This window comes from Nicotiana tomentosiformis, chromosome 4 (genome assembly GCF_000390325.3).
Source record: "Nicotiana tomentosiformis chromosome 4, ASM39032v3, whole genome shotgun sequence".
Taxonomy (NCBI): Eukaryota; Viridiplantae; Streptophyta; class Magnoliopsida; order Solanales; family Solanaceae; genus Nicotiana; species Nicotiana tomentosiformis.
Window position 1 is genome coordinate 15,184,639 of NC_090815.1, and position 13,071 is coordinate 15,197,709.

Sequence of the window (13,071 nt, forward strand, 5' to 3'; positions counted from 1 at the left end):
GAATCACAAAATTTATGTTTAAAGATATTTTTAAAAAGTAATATGTTTGAGTGGTAGAATTATTATTCTGTTGAAACAAAATGAGCTTCGATGATCTAATCAGCACTATTATAATAGTATTATGATGTTTGTTACTTGTGACTTTACACTCCCTTTAAGAAAAAATAAATAAAATATATATTTTACTTATATGATAACATTTCAAAAAGTCTTTGGAATCATTTGGGAATGAATAGTTAATAATAAAGATAACATAAGAAAAGATTGTATTTTTTTTATTTGCTAAAATGAATAAGTAAAAATAAATATATATTTTTAATATAATGAACAAATGAATTGAATGGAGGGAGTACTTACAGAAAGAAGATTTTTTTTTAAAAAAGATTTTAACAAAAAGAGAAGGTTAAAAAACTACTCTCCATTTCAATTTGTGTAACCGAATGAAGGATGCGGTTAATATATCTAATTTTTAATGTGATTTTACTACAATTTTTTAATTTTTAAATTAAATTTATATATTTAAAAATTCCATAAAAAGTACTACAAATTTATTTTCAAAAATTATATAAAAAGTATATATATGTAAAAATTACGTAAAAAGTATATAGAAAGTATTGTAAAGTACTATAAATTTTTTAAAAATTAAAATTAAAATTTATATATTTAAAAATTACATAAAAAGTACTACAAATCAATATAATTAGGTTTCTGGAAAATAATATAAAATTTTGTTTTTATTTTTATGTCTTACGTTGCCTTTTAGTGTGTTAAAAATATTAATTTTTATATGTAATAATTATTTTATTCTAACATCTCACCTGTCGTATCTAACACCACAATATTCAAATGCTAATTTCTAAACACATTGTATACTTCTTTTAATTTATTAAGATCACAAGTCACAACTCTCTACTTTCTTTATTTGTCCCACTTAAATTAAGACACAAAAAATCAAATGGATCCAAAAGCTAATTTGGTACCTCCCTTTGGTACACTACTAATGCATTGTTTAGATGGTTGTTACGTATCGTTTGGTAATGTATCGTATTGTATTGTATTGTATTGTACTGTATCGTTTGATAAATATAATATTTGGATATATTGTGCCATTTGACGTCGTTTTATAATATCACAACCAGCAATATGAAGAATAAACTTGTAATATTATAAAAAAAAATTATAATACGGTATATAAAAAGGTAGGGTAAATGATAAAATAAAATTATTTAATAATAATGAAGGGTGAGATTGAGAAAAAAAATAAGGTAACGACGTGACCATACCAAATCGATCGTTATATAAAGTGACACATTTTGTCGTTACGTAACAATATATTTAACGATACGATATAATTAAATTTAATTAACAATCAAAATAACAATCGGATGCAATACAAAACAACCGTCAAAACATGTTGCAAAGAAGCTATTGAAAACCTCACTTAATTTCAGTTCTGAGCGGTGGAGAGTTGTGCTACGTGGAAGACAATACGCTCAATGTTCGAACGTGAGCTAAAAAAAGGGACTTGAGACTGAGAGCACATCTCAAACACAAATTGTTCGAATTGGCCATATCCATGTCCATGTCTCTTCGACTTTGTTGCGAACCCTCAATTTCTGTAAGTTATTATAATCTTCATTCCCAAATCTCTATGTCATTTTCGTGAAATTTATGTTTTATCTTATTTTCCGGTAATTCCAATTATCCTTGATGATGCTAAAATTCCAGCACAGTTTGTTAATATCAGTAGCTAATTTTATCTGATGTTAGGACCAAATATTCTTTATTGTGGTTGCCTTTAACATGATTAATGTTTGGTGATACTTATAGAGTTATAACCTTCCAGAGATTTATATGTTTAGAAAATATACAGAACTTCAATTTTTTCTTTTTGATAACGGTGTTATTCTAGCTTGGGCGCACCTCGACTAATTCCATCGGGTACACCAGCTAACTTTGTCCACTAAAGCTTAGACAGATGAGAAGAACTAACCTGCTAGACTTCATAATTCTCCACCCACTTAATTGACCACTAAGCTACATCCTTGGGTGCAAAAAGAAAATATATAAAACTTTATTACTTTTTATTTGCCTAGTATTGGAATGAGACGAGTTTAAATGGAGTAACGTGGTTAGTGAGGATTCATATAACCGACCGGAACTTGGTTGGGATGGATGCGTTGTTGTTGTTGTTGCTGATGCTGTTTTCTAATAAAACTATGGTGATAATGTGTGTGAACTGAATGGGCAGGGCTTAAAGAATAAAAGAGATTTGCTGGGCTTAGATTTGGCAGGTAAGTCTTTGTTCAGGAATAGCAAGTTTGTAATATATATTGTACTAACTTGATTAGCTGGCTCTGATTTTCTAACAATTTGTTTTCTTGTTTACAGCTAATCATTTGAATATCCCAATGAGGAAATGGTTTAGTGGAGTAAAAAAGTTCATTCCCTTTGAGGGATATGTTAAGTTTGTGCAAACAACAGCAAGAATAACATTTCCAAAGATCTCATCAGATTGTAAAGATAATTCCCCTTCGAATTTTTTGAGTCACAAAAAGAAGGTTCCTTATTCGGATCCCCCTAGCATGAAAGATGTGGACAGTTTGTATGAATTCTTTGATAGGAGGTAGGAATTGTACTTCTCGTTTTTTGGGGGGGGGGGATTTTGAGCACTTAATTTTTTATCATAATTGATTATTTACTGTTTTTTTAGTATTTAAATAGTTTTAAAGTTTAATCTTGATTTTAGCTTTTGTTTCACTTTTTGTAGGTTTTACTTAAGAAAATTAGAAAATCGCAAAAAAAGAGAAGAGAGTGTCGAATTTTTAGAGTAATAGCTTTAACTTTTGTAGAAAAGAAAGAAAAGTTTCCAAGAATATATTTCTTATTTACTTTAGTGTATTTTCTAAGTTAGAGGTTCTAAACAAATAAATATTGAGTATGTAAGAATATTAATTTTCCTTTTATTTATTATCCTTTTAAAAGAAAAAAAAGAAGAAAAAAAAGCACTTTTTGGCACAAATGGATATAAATTTAGTAACGAACTTTGTCTTACTCAAAATATTCCCTCCACTCACGTCACTCACATGCTCACACACTTTTTATTTTTGCTTTCCAATTCACACTCTCACTCACATTATAAATGAAAACACCTCTATCTCCCTCAAAAGACAGCAGCTTCACCCCCTCAAAACCACCACTAAAGGTCCATTTCTGGCCATGGGAGTAACCTGAAAACTCCAGCTCAAATCCCATAACCAAGTAGCCCCAAAACGAGCTCAAATCCTTCACCAAACTCCAGTGAAAATCAGTCCAAAACAGGAGCTCAAACCCAACGAAAATCCAGCAAAAACGCACCAAATCCGCCACTGCAACAGACCCGAGAAAACACCAACTTTAGCTACAAAACTCCATTAAACTCCCACAAAAAGCAGCTAAAAGCAGCTTCCAAAATCCCTCCTTAAAAACAATAAATCACCTGAAAAATGCTATTAAAGCAGCCCTTTCTCACAAAAAACACCAATTCCAAAATAGCTCCAGCAATTGAGGATTAGCCAAGGTCGCTTTCGAGGTGCCGATTAGTTCTGCTCGGTTTGAAGGCCCCTGTTTTAGTTTTTTGTTCTGTTCAAATCGTTGTTGCCGGATGTTCTTGTACTCGACATCCCAAGAAGTTCTTATATCTAAAATATTTCAGCCTCTAAAGGTCCATTCCTTTCCTTTACAGAATATTTGAGTTTCACTTGGCTGATTTTATTGATGTGTTTACTATTTGATTGGTGTTCATATTCACTAAGATGATTTGTTCAAAGGTGTAAAAATATCACAGCATATTCATGTTTTAGCATTTTGGTCTCGTTTAGCTACACGATCCCTTACTCTTGATTTGCTTATTTGTTGGAATAGAGTCACATTTCACTTATTGCTAGACTACATTGATATAGATACTCATAAATTCAGTTTGTTGGCATGATATTTATTGATTTGATTTTAAGGTAAGCTCCATTAATCATGTGAGCACTATTCTGTTTTAGTTTGGTTTGGTCAAGTCTATATGTTATCTAGGTAGGCCATTGTGATTTGTCAAATTAAGGATATTCTGCTGGTTGATTTCGTGTTAATTGGATGTTGTTGTATGATTGTTCAAAGTTGCCCTACTAAGAATTGTCTTCTATGGTTAAAAAATAAAAATAATTAGCAAGTCTTTAGTACATAATTGATAAGTTCCAATACCGTATCTTCAATAAGGTTGATAATCAATTCATACCATCTCTTCCCTAATGATTTCATAAATTCTTAGCCTCACAACAAATCTCAAGTAGTTTAGGAAAATTATTCATGAACAATCGTAGTTTGCTTTAGGCGCGATTAATAAAATAAATTATCATGGCTATGGGTATGATTCCCGTGGCATAGCCGTGATACGCAACTCCAAATTCGAAGTGCACGTTCGCGTGACTCGACCTACAACTTAGAAGTAATAAAATAAACATGTTGTAAATCGCGGGTACGTTTCACGTGACGTGATTTGCAATATGTACAAAAACAACAAGTGCGCGACATCGCGACTTGTTCAAATAAATTCCATAAATACTGAAAATGGCTCAAAATAAATAAAAGCGGTATAAAAGCAGCAATGCATAAAAGGTTCATAAACACGCAATAATATTAGATAATTAAGCCAAATATTAATTGTCAAGCGACCGTGCTAAAACTAAAACCACGGAACTCGGTAGTGCCTCACACCTTCTCCCGGGTTAACAGAATTCCTTAGCCGGTCTTCTGTGTTCGCGGACCATAAGTAGAGTCAATTTCCTCGATTTGGGATTTTAAAATAAACCGGTGACTTGGGACACCATCATAATTATTCCAAGTGGCGATTCGAATTAAATAAATAATCTTATTTCGAATAATGTCACTTTAATTGTAAAAAACCCCTATCTTCGAAAAAAGGAGGTGTGACACGGATTATAAGTACAAAAAGTGGATGTTTAGCTACTTTTATTGTGCTGGAGAATACTTGATTATCCTAGGTCAACTTGGGTGTCCCTTTAGCTGCACATGAGTTTTAAAATACTTTCTTTCTGATGTGTTTTCTACTGCAAAAGATAACATCTATTACACCAAATCAATTGCTGGCGAGTTTTATTCCATTGTTTTTGTAGTACCAAGCTTGTTGTATTGACGGGAGCTGGCATGAGCACAGAGAGTGGAATTCCGGATTACAGGAGGTTAGTCAATAATTAGATGAGCAGGCGCAATGTGCTTGAAAGTTTGATCATTCTCTGAAGTTGGTCATCTGAGTTACATTTTTTTAAAAAGGGAACACATTTACTGAAAAGAAAATAAAGTTGTCAATGCTTTACTCTTATGCTATCTGAGTTACATCTCTTTAAAAGGAGTCACATTTTGCTCTAAAGAGAAGAAAGTTTTCGATCTTTAGTTTGTATGCTATTTGGTGCAGTAATACTTTAAATTGATTTTCTTTGTCATTATGATCTCCGGCTTGGCTTTTGAGGCTCTGATTGCTTTGAGTGATTTCATAAAATGTTTTACTGTCTTGGTTATCATCATATCTGAACGACTCCTCTGGTGCTTCATTAAAGAGAAGAACAAAAGACACATCCAGATTGATATGAATATTAAAAAGCCAATTTTTCCGGTGTTGAGCATTTAGCTAAATTGCATGAAGTAAGGATTAATTCTGAAAGTGCAGGCTAGATATCCTGTTCGAAACAATGCATTAAAGTATTGTGAAACATAAATTTATTTATTCTGTTTTGTCTGCACTCTTGGCCTGTTTTTATAGGGTGGTACGTCTTGATTGAGGTTAAAGATGGAGTGGGGAATTTTGGTATTACAGCTTTGTGCTGCTTCGAGATTTTATATTGGGGCTCGAACTTATTTGTATGGTTAGTTAAGTAATACTTATAATTTAGCAACTGGTAATGCTTTTCCCTCTTTTCTTGGCAGCCCAAATGGAGCATATAGTACTGGTTTCAAACCAATTACCCATCAGGTGATCTAAAGGCATGTGCTGTGATTCTTGGTTTCATTAAAGTGTTATTTTTGGCGTCATAAATACCATTTCTCCCATAACTTACAGAGGGAAAAAATGCAACAGTCTGATCCTGAAGGTAGAAAAAAAGCGGCTGCAGTTGCAAAAGAGAAGCTGTGCATATAATATGTTTGCTCGAAAAGCTTGAAAATAATTTAGCATGATCAGGCAATAAATTCTACTGTGTTTAGTTCTATATATATATATATCTTCTCCACAACAAATCCTACATGAATTTAGGTTTTGGTCTTCTCTAAACATGTATGCATATACTTTTTCTTGCAAAAGAGATTTGTCTACTAGAGTTATAAGGAGTTGCTAGAGGACAAGAAGTTTTCAATTAAAGAATTGCATTAATTGAACTGGAAGGGAACTGGCAATCTACTTGGTAATGAGATATTTTTTCCTACAAAAAACAGATCATCTAACCTTACATATACTTCATTAGAGGCCTTTGGATCCCCAATATTCACTCCTATATTGTAATATTTTTTATTGAACATGACTTTAGCATAATATTCATGTAGCAGCGCTCCTCCCTTTCAACCTATCTTATTGTAATTCTATGCATTTCATCTTTTTTCTCGTGAAACCGAAATCACTTCTCTTGAGCCGAGGGTCTTCCAGAAATAGTCTCTCTATCGTCATAAGGTAGGGGTAAGGTCTGCATAAACTTTACCCTCCCCAAACCCCACTTGTGGGATTTCACTGGGTTTTTTATTGTTGTTGTTGTTGTTGTTGTTGTTGTTGTTCTTGTGAAACCGAAAAGGATAAAAAATAAATCCAACTTATGCCCAAAGAATAAAAAATTTGGAGCAACCATCCTTCAAACTGTTTAATTTTTTTTTATCTGGCTAAGTAATATGTTGAATTTTCAAGCTTCTACAGTTCATGATCTTCTTCCAGTTTCTGATGATTTTTTCGATAGATTTCCTTCCCCATCTCATTACCCTGTTTATTTGATGCCTCTCACAAATTTCTCAATCTGTTATTGAACTAGCATGGCTTCTTCTATTTGTTTAAACAGCCATTCTAGGAACCACCGAACAGTAGTTTGATCTCATCTCCTTCCTTAAATCTGATCATTCTTCTTCACTGCCATAATGACTCTACATTTTTTAGCATCCTTCCTCGACTTGTCAAATGCTGTTTCTTCTCCTTTTTCTTATTTATTCATGCAGTTTATGTATTTCCTTGTTCCTTAAGTTAATCCATGCATGCATAATTTGCCTAAAGATGTGAGTGTCAGTGTGTGCAATCATAGACTTGGTAAAAACAATAGCCTCAAAAGAAAATTAAGTAGATAGTACATGAACTGAAATGCGACTTTACATACTGTCCTTTTTGTCCCTGGATTTTCTGAAGTTAAAATTTTACACTCTTTTGTAGTTTATAACTTTCTTGTGTCAGCATCTACTTAATCGGTGCAGTCAAAAGATGCTTCATCGCATATTATATGCCAGTTATCACTCCGAAATCAGTTTTTCTTTAATCCTCCTGTTCTTCACAGGATTTTCAAAAGCTTAATTCTTCATCTTCCTGACAGGATTTAGAAAAAGTTTTCAGCTTTTTTAAAAATAAAAAAAAATCAGTCTGGGTCAGCACGCGCTCTCTTAGCTATTCCACCCGGTAGGTGCTACTTCCCACCAACACATGTACCGGGTAACTCTGAGATTTGAGCCTTGGTCTTCCATGATTTTATCCCAATTTATTTGCTGCTAAGCCATATCCTTGGGTGCGAGAAAAGTTGTCAGTTTCCTCTTACATTTGCAGTGTTAGCTTCTATTTGGTCTTCCTTCAAGTAACATTTTCTCACATTGCACTTGTTTATCTACACTGCAGACATTTCATATTTTCTGATTAAATTTTTCATTGTTTCCTATTGCAGGAGTTTCTCCGATCAAGCAAGGCTCGAAGGCGTTATTGGACACGGAGTTATGCTGGCTGGAGACGTTTCACTGCAGCTCAACCTAGTACAGGTCATATAGCTCTATCATCTCTTGAGAAAGCAGGCCATATAAGTTTTATGATTACACAGAATGTGGACAGGTGGTTGGCTCATCTTTTCGTTTATCTTTGATTTTATGAGCCTTTTAACACTAACTTATTACATTTCCTCTCAGGCTGCATCATCGGGCTGGCAGCAATCCACTTGAATTGCATGGGACCGTCTACATTGTTGCCTGTACAAATTGTGGTTTTACTCTACCTCGAGAACTGTTTCAAGATCAAGTGAAGGCTCAAAATCCTAAGGTTATCTTTGTTCAATTATCCTATTAATCTACTAATGCTCATATAAGCCCATACACGATATTGAAATCACTTGCTAACTATTGATTTGAGTTATGTGAATTTGACTTGATGAAAGATGAGAGCGAAATTGGTTTCAGCACTGTTCCACGGGGCACTTATGCTAATAGGCACAGGTCCTATAAGTCCTGTAGACATCGATATGCTTTTCATATACTTGGTGTTGTTAAAAGCAAAAAGCACACACAAAAAAAAGACAAGGTCCATGGGGCTTGAAGCGAAAAGTGTGAAGTGAAGCGTGCGCCTCTTTGAAGTGAAGTGCATGGTTTACCGAACCAAACATATATGAATTTAGCAATGTAGTGATCATATGGAAATTAACATAACTAATATATAAATCCAAATCCCAAAGTTGAAATTTGAAATGCTGCTCACTTCTCGTTGAGAGCACTTTGTCCGTCATTGTTTGAAGTGCTCATCCACGAAGCAATATCCTCTTACTTCGCATATCTTCCTCGCTTTAAGTGACAAAGGGATGGCTTGTAATAACACCGCTTATACTTGCCCGGCAAAAAGAAAATGATGGATACTTTGGCCGCCAAATTTTGGCGTGTAGAATGTTATTGATTTCATTGTCACAATGACTTTTCCACTAATTGTTTCATGTGTCAAGGCACGTTGGTGAATCTAGACCTTATTTAGTGCTCGTTTTCTAAGCTTTCTTAGGTGTTTCTATATGTGTTGTTCATACTTCAATTGATTGGGCATAATCTATTCACTGTTTTGGTCCGTTGGCATAAACTGAATTGGAGAAGTTATAGTACTGCAGTGGGCAGCAGCTATCGAAAGTTTGGATTATGACAGCCGATCAGACGAGAGCTTTGGTATGAAGCAAAGGCCTGATGGGGATATTGAGATCGATGAGAAATTCTGGGAGGAGGATTTCTACATTCCTGATTGTGAGAGGTGCCAAGGAGTTCTCAAACCTGACGTAAGTGTTTTTTCTACATATGAGACGCACTAGTCTGTATGAACTTGGAGCAGCCTCTCTTTTCTCTTTCTTTATGTTTTTTTTTCTACTGGAGCTTAAACTAGGTATACCCTCACTGTCTACAAGTTGTGATCACCCTCCTACTAAAAAAGGTTAAACATATAACTAAAACCAATTAAGTGTGAATCCAGAATTTAGATGTAGGTTCTATGTTGATAGAACGAGTTCTGAAGCACTGAGTTTTGTTGAACTTATGAACCTATTGCTAAATACGACACTGATTAGGCGAATGTAGCATTTCAGCAAATTGCATAAGATGAAAACCTCCCTTGTTATTACGAATATGTTAGAAGAATATTCTGGAATTGAACAACGAGCCTTGCACCATGGAGAACAAGAACAGCCTATAGGTAGAGATTTCAAAATTCTAAGAAGTGCCAATAATTATACACACAATACCATAGGAAAGAAGTTCAAATAATAATGGTTTTCCCATTCTTACATTGGAAAAATCTCAATAGGAAAAAGTCAAGTAATTAGTCTGCTGATTTAAAATGAAACTCATATGTATAGAAAGGAGATATCCCCACAACTGCCAAAAGTTGATTTTTGAAAAACTTTAGTTGTCACTTTATACATCATCTACGGTGCTTCAGTTGCTGAACATCAGTGAATGTACTTCATTTCTCCATAAGTGAGATGGAAGTCCCAGAAGCAGCTCAATATAACTGGAGAGAGGTATTGTTTGGACAGAAGCCCAATGTGCATTTAAGCAACTGCTTATGGAATTGATATACCATTGCCCCTTCCTCGGCGACCTCTGAACATCCTCTCCATATTACAACTTGCTCATAATATAACTAAATATTATAGCAACATTTAAAAGGTTAATCTCTTGCATTGACAGTCTACTATGTAAAAACTTCCCTACCAACTTTATGGTTCAGCCAGTTTCAAGGCGCCATCTTTAAGGATATAATTCGATGGTATCTTCCCACTGTATGTTAAAAATATGAGCAGAATGGCAGGGATCAGAAATATAAATAGAGAGATTATTTGGTTGACAATAAATCAGAGGCCCGTGAAGGAGAGACAAATACAAATGTATGAGAGAGCAGAAGCAAATTATCATTGTTTTCAGGTCTGACCAGATTATATATGTCAATGCAGATGCATAAGATGAATGTTAGATAATACGATTCCCCTGTTTTATGTCACGGTTCCTATTGGTTAATATAAACATATATACTACAACTTCAAGATACTGTAAAGCATACATGAATAATCCCTGAAGCTACTTCAAGAGGTTATCTTGAACTATCACAAAATAATTGATGTTAAGTAGTACCAGTGTTAGTCCGGCTTATAACATATATCAATTCTTGCTCCATGCTGATTATAGCTCTGCATGTTAGAAGGTAGGTTTGATCTTGCAGTTCACACCTAGGAAACTTCAAACTCAATTGCGCTTTAGGATACCAGAATGCTAAAAGTTCCTTGTTATTTTTAATAGTTTGTTTAAAGTTTCTGCTACTTATTACGATATCTAGTCAATGGAATAGTTAACTTCTAAAAGTGCATTAAGAAAAGGAAGAAAAACACCAATCCACCTTTGCCTAGCAATTTTATAAATGGTTATTTGATTAATTAATTTTCCACTAAATTTATGGCTGTACCGGTAGTAGTATATTGGTATTGTCATTGATCTGGTATAATTGCAGGTTGTCTTCTTTGGGGATAATGTCCCTAAAGCTAGAGCTGATGCTGCCATGGAAGCTGCAAAGGGATGTGATGCCTTCCTTGTACTTGGTTCATCTATGATGACCATGTCTGCTTTCCGGCTTATCAAGTAAGAAATGCATTGGTTCATTCTTCCATTCTTTTAAAAGAAGCTCTAGTCTACTTGGAAAGTTTTACCTTGTTTGCTCATTGGTTCTTGTCTAAGTGCGTCATTCATGAATTGGTCCCATAAGAAATGCATTGGTTCATTCTTACATTCTTTTAAAGAAAGCTCTGGTGTACTTGAAAAGTTTTACCTTGTTTGCTCATTTGGTTCTTGTCTAAGTGCGTAATTCATGAATTGGTCCCAGAGCAAGCATAAGTTTTCGACTGGGATTGCGGTGCGTAACCTGAGGGTCCCATTTGTGAGAGTGGACCTTTCTGGTTTATTTTCTTTTGTCCTTTTCAAAAGGATTTCTGATGGTTTAGGAAACTTAACATCTTTTCTCTCTTAGCATAAAACTGTTTGATTTTCAGCATCATGACATCCATCTTTCTGTTGGTGTTTTTTTTTCACTTCCCCCTGTTTTGGGTAACTTATATCAACACCAGGAGAATAATCCATTAAATTGCTTTGCACAGAGCTGCGCACGAGGCAGGCGCTGCGACTGCAATTGTAAATATTGGGGTGACACGAGCTGACGATCTTGTACCTTTGAAAATTAATGCTCGAGTTGGAGAGGTTAGTTTTTGTATAGCAAGAGAAAAACAAGATGGGGAACTCGAACTTCCAAATACCATACTGTGGGAATTACACTAGTCTGATATACAAAATACTATATCTAAATATCGCCAAGAAAGTAAAAAAGGGAAAATGAGCTAAGTGAATTCCCCCAATATGGAATATAGGAAGTTCTAGTTTTCTCTTTAGCCATCCTCGCATTTATTTTTGCAATGCAACGCCAATGGAACTGTAGCTTTTACAATTATTATGGTGTGCGGTGCAGATACTTCCAAGATTGCTTAATGTTGGATCCTTGAGTATCCCTGCTCTCTAGTTCCAGATACAGAACTGTGTTATTAGTATCCAATTCTTGCTCATCAGTTGCTGCAACGGATTGTTCACTTGGCTGGGACATGCAAGCTTACTGCATTTAACGTGTTGCGCAATCACTACCACCTTGATTTTGTTGTAGCTCTTAAAAATGAACTGCTCAAATACCCCCACACACTCGATCGATTGGCACCTTTACGTGTAGACATATCTGTATTTCAACACAGTTCGACTATTTAGAAATGGATATTGGGCTTTCCTTATTAGTGAATTGAAGCTGAAAGTCGAGCACAAACGATATTGCTTGGAATTAGCAAATCTTTAAAGGTTTCTGCTTGTATAGTTAGGATTCTATATGAACCAAGTTGAATACCGATTTCTTTTATAAGATCAACTCATAGATCTTTCGCCAAGCTTTGGAATATTGAAAACAATATCTTTTAACCCAAAATTATGATTCCTGTTGAAGTAGTTTTCTGCTTTTGGGTAAAAAGCTACAGAGAAGAAAAACAAGAGAATTAATTTTTGCATGACGTAATTTTATTTACTAAACTACTATTCCTTTTGAAGATCAAAAGGAAATTTAACCATTAAATCACTGAGTCCTCATCTATTCCTTCACCATATTTTTTCTCCATTATTCTAAAGTTCATACTGTGGAATTGTCTAATCTTATGATGGTCCCTTGCACTTTTAAGGTTTCTGCTTCTATAAGCTTTTATGTGGACGAAGTCGAATGTCAAATTACCGTTTCTGTGTGTATTTTTTTAATTATTTGGTAATCGAAATCAACTAGCTCAATTAATTCAGGCAGCCATGTAGGACTCATTATGGTGAAAATAGTACCGTTTAGTAAGTTTTTGGACTGTTAATTGAAAAATAGTCCGCGTTTGTAAAGTCATTAAAAAATAACTACTATTTTATTGAAACACGGAAAGTTCCAGCGTAATATGCGAGAGTATGGAGCTCCTGCGTATAAACTTTCAGCATATTATGTTGGAA

At 34.4% G+C, this 13,071-nt stretch overlaps 1 protein-coding gene across 1 annotated transcript; it reads left to right on the top strand.

Moving 5' to 3' along the window:
• The first annotated feature begins 1,432 nt into the window (after positions 1 to 1,432).
• LOC104109151 (NAD-dependent protein deacylase SRT2) lies at positions 1,433 to 12,482 on the top strand. Its single transcript, XM_009618370.4, has 11 exons — positions 1,433 to 1,618; positions 2,252 to 2,294; positions 2,392 to 2,626; positions 5,163 to 5,228; positions 5,971 to 6,016; positions 7,944 to 8,104; positions 8,179 to 8,308; positions 9,135 to 9,296; positions 11,018 to 11,145; positions 11,658 to 11,757; positions 12,023 to 12,482. The coding sequence occupies exons 1-11, from the start codon at positions 1,577 to 1,579 to the stop codon at positions 12,071 to 12,073; spliced, it is 1,164 nt and encodes a 387-aa protein (XP_009616665.1). The 5' UTR covers positions 1,433 to 1,576; the 3' UTR covers positions 12,074 to 12,482.
• Positions 12,483 to 13,071: the final 589 nt, after the last annotated feature.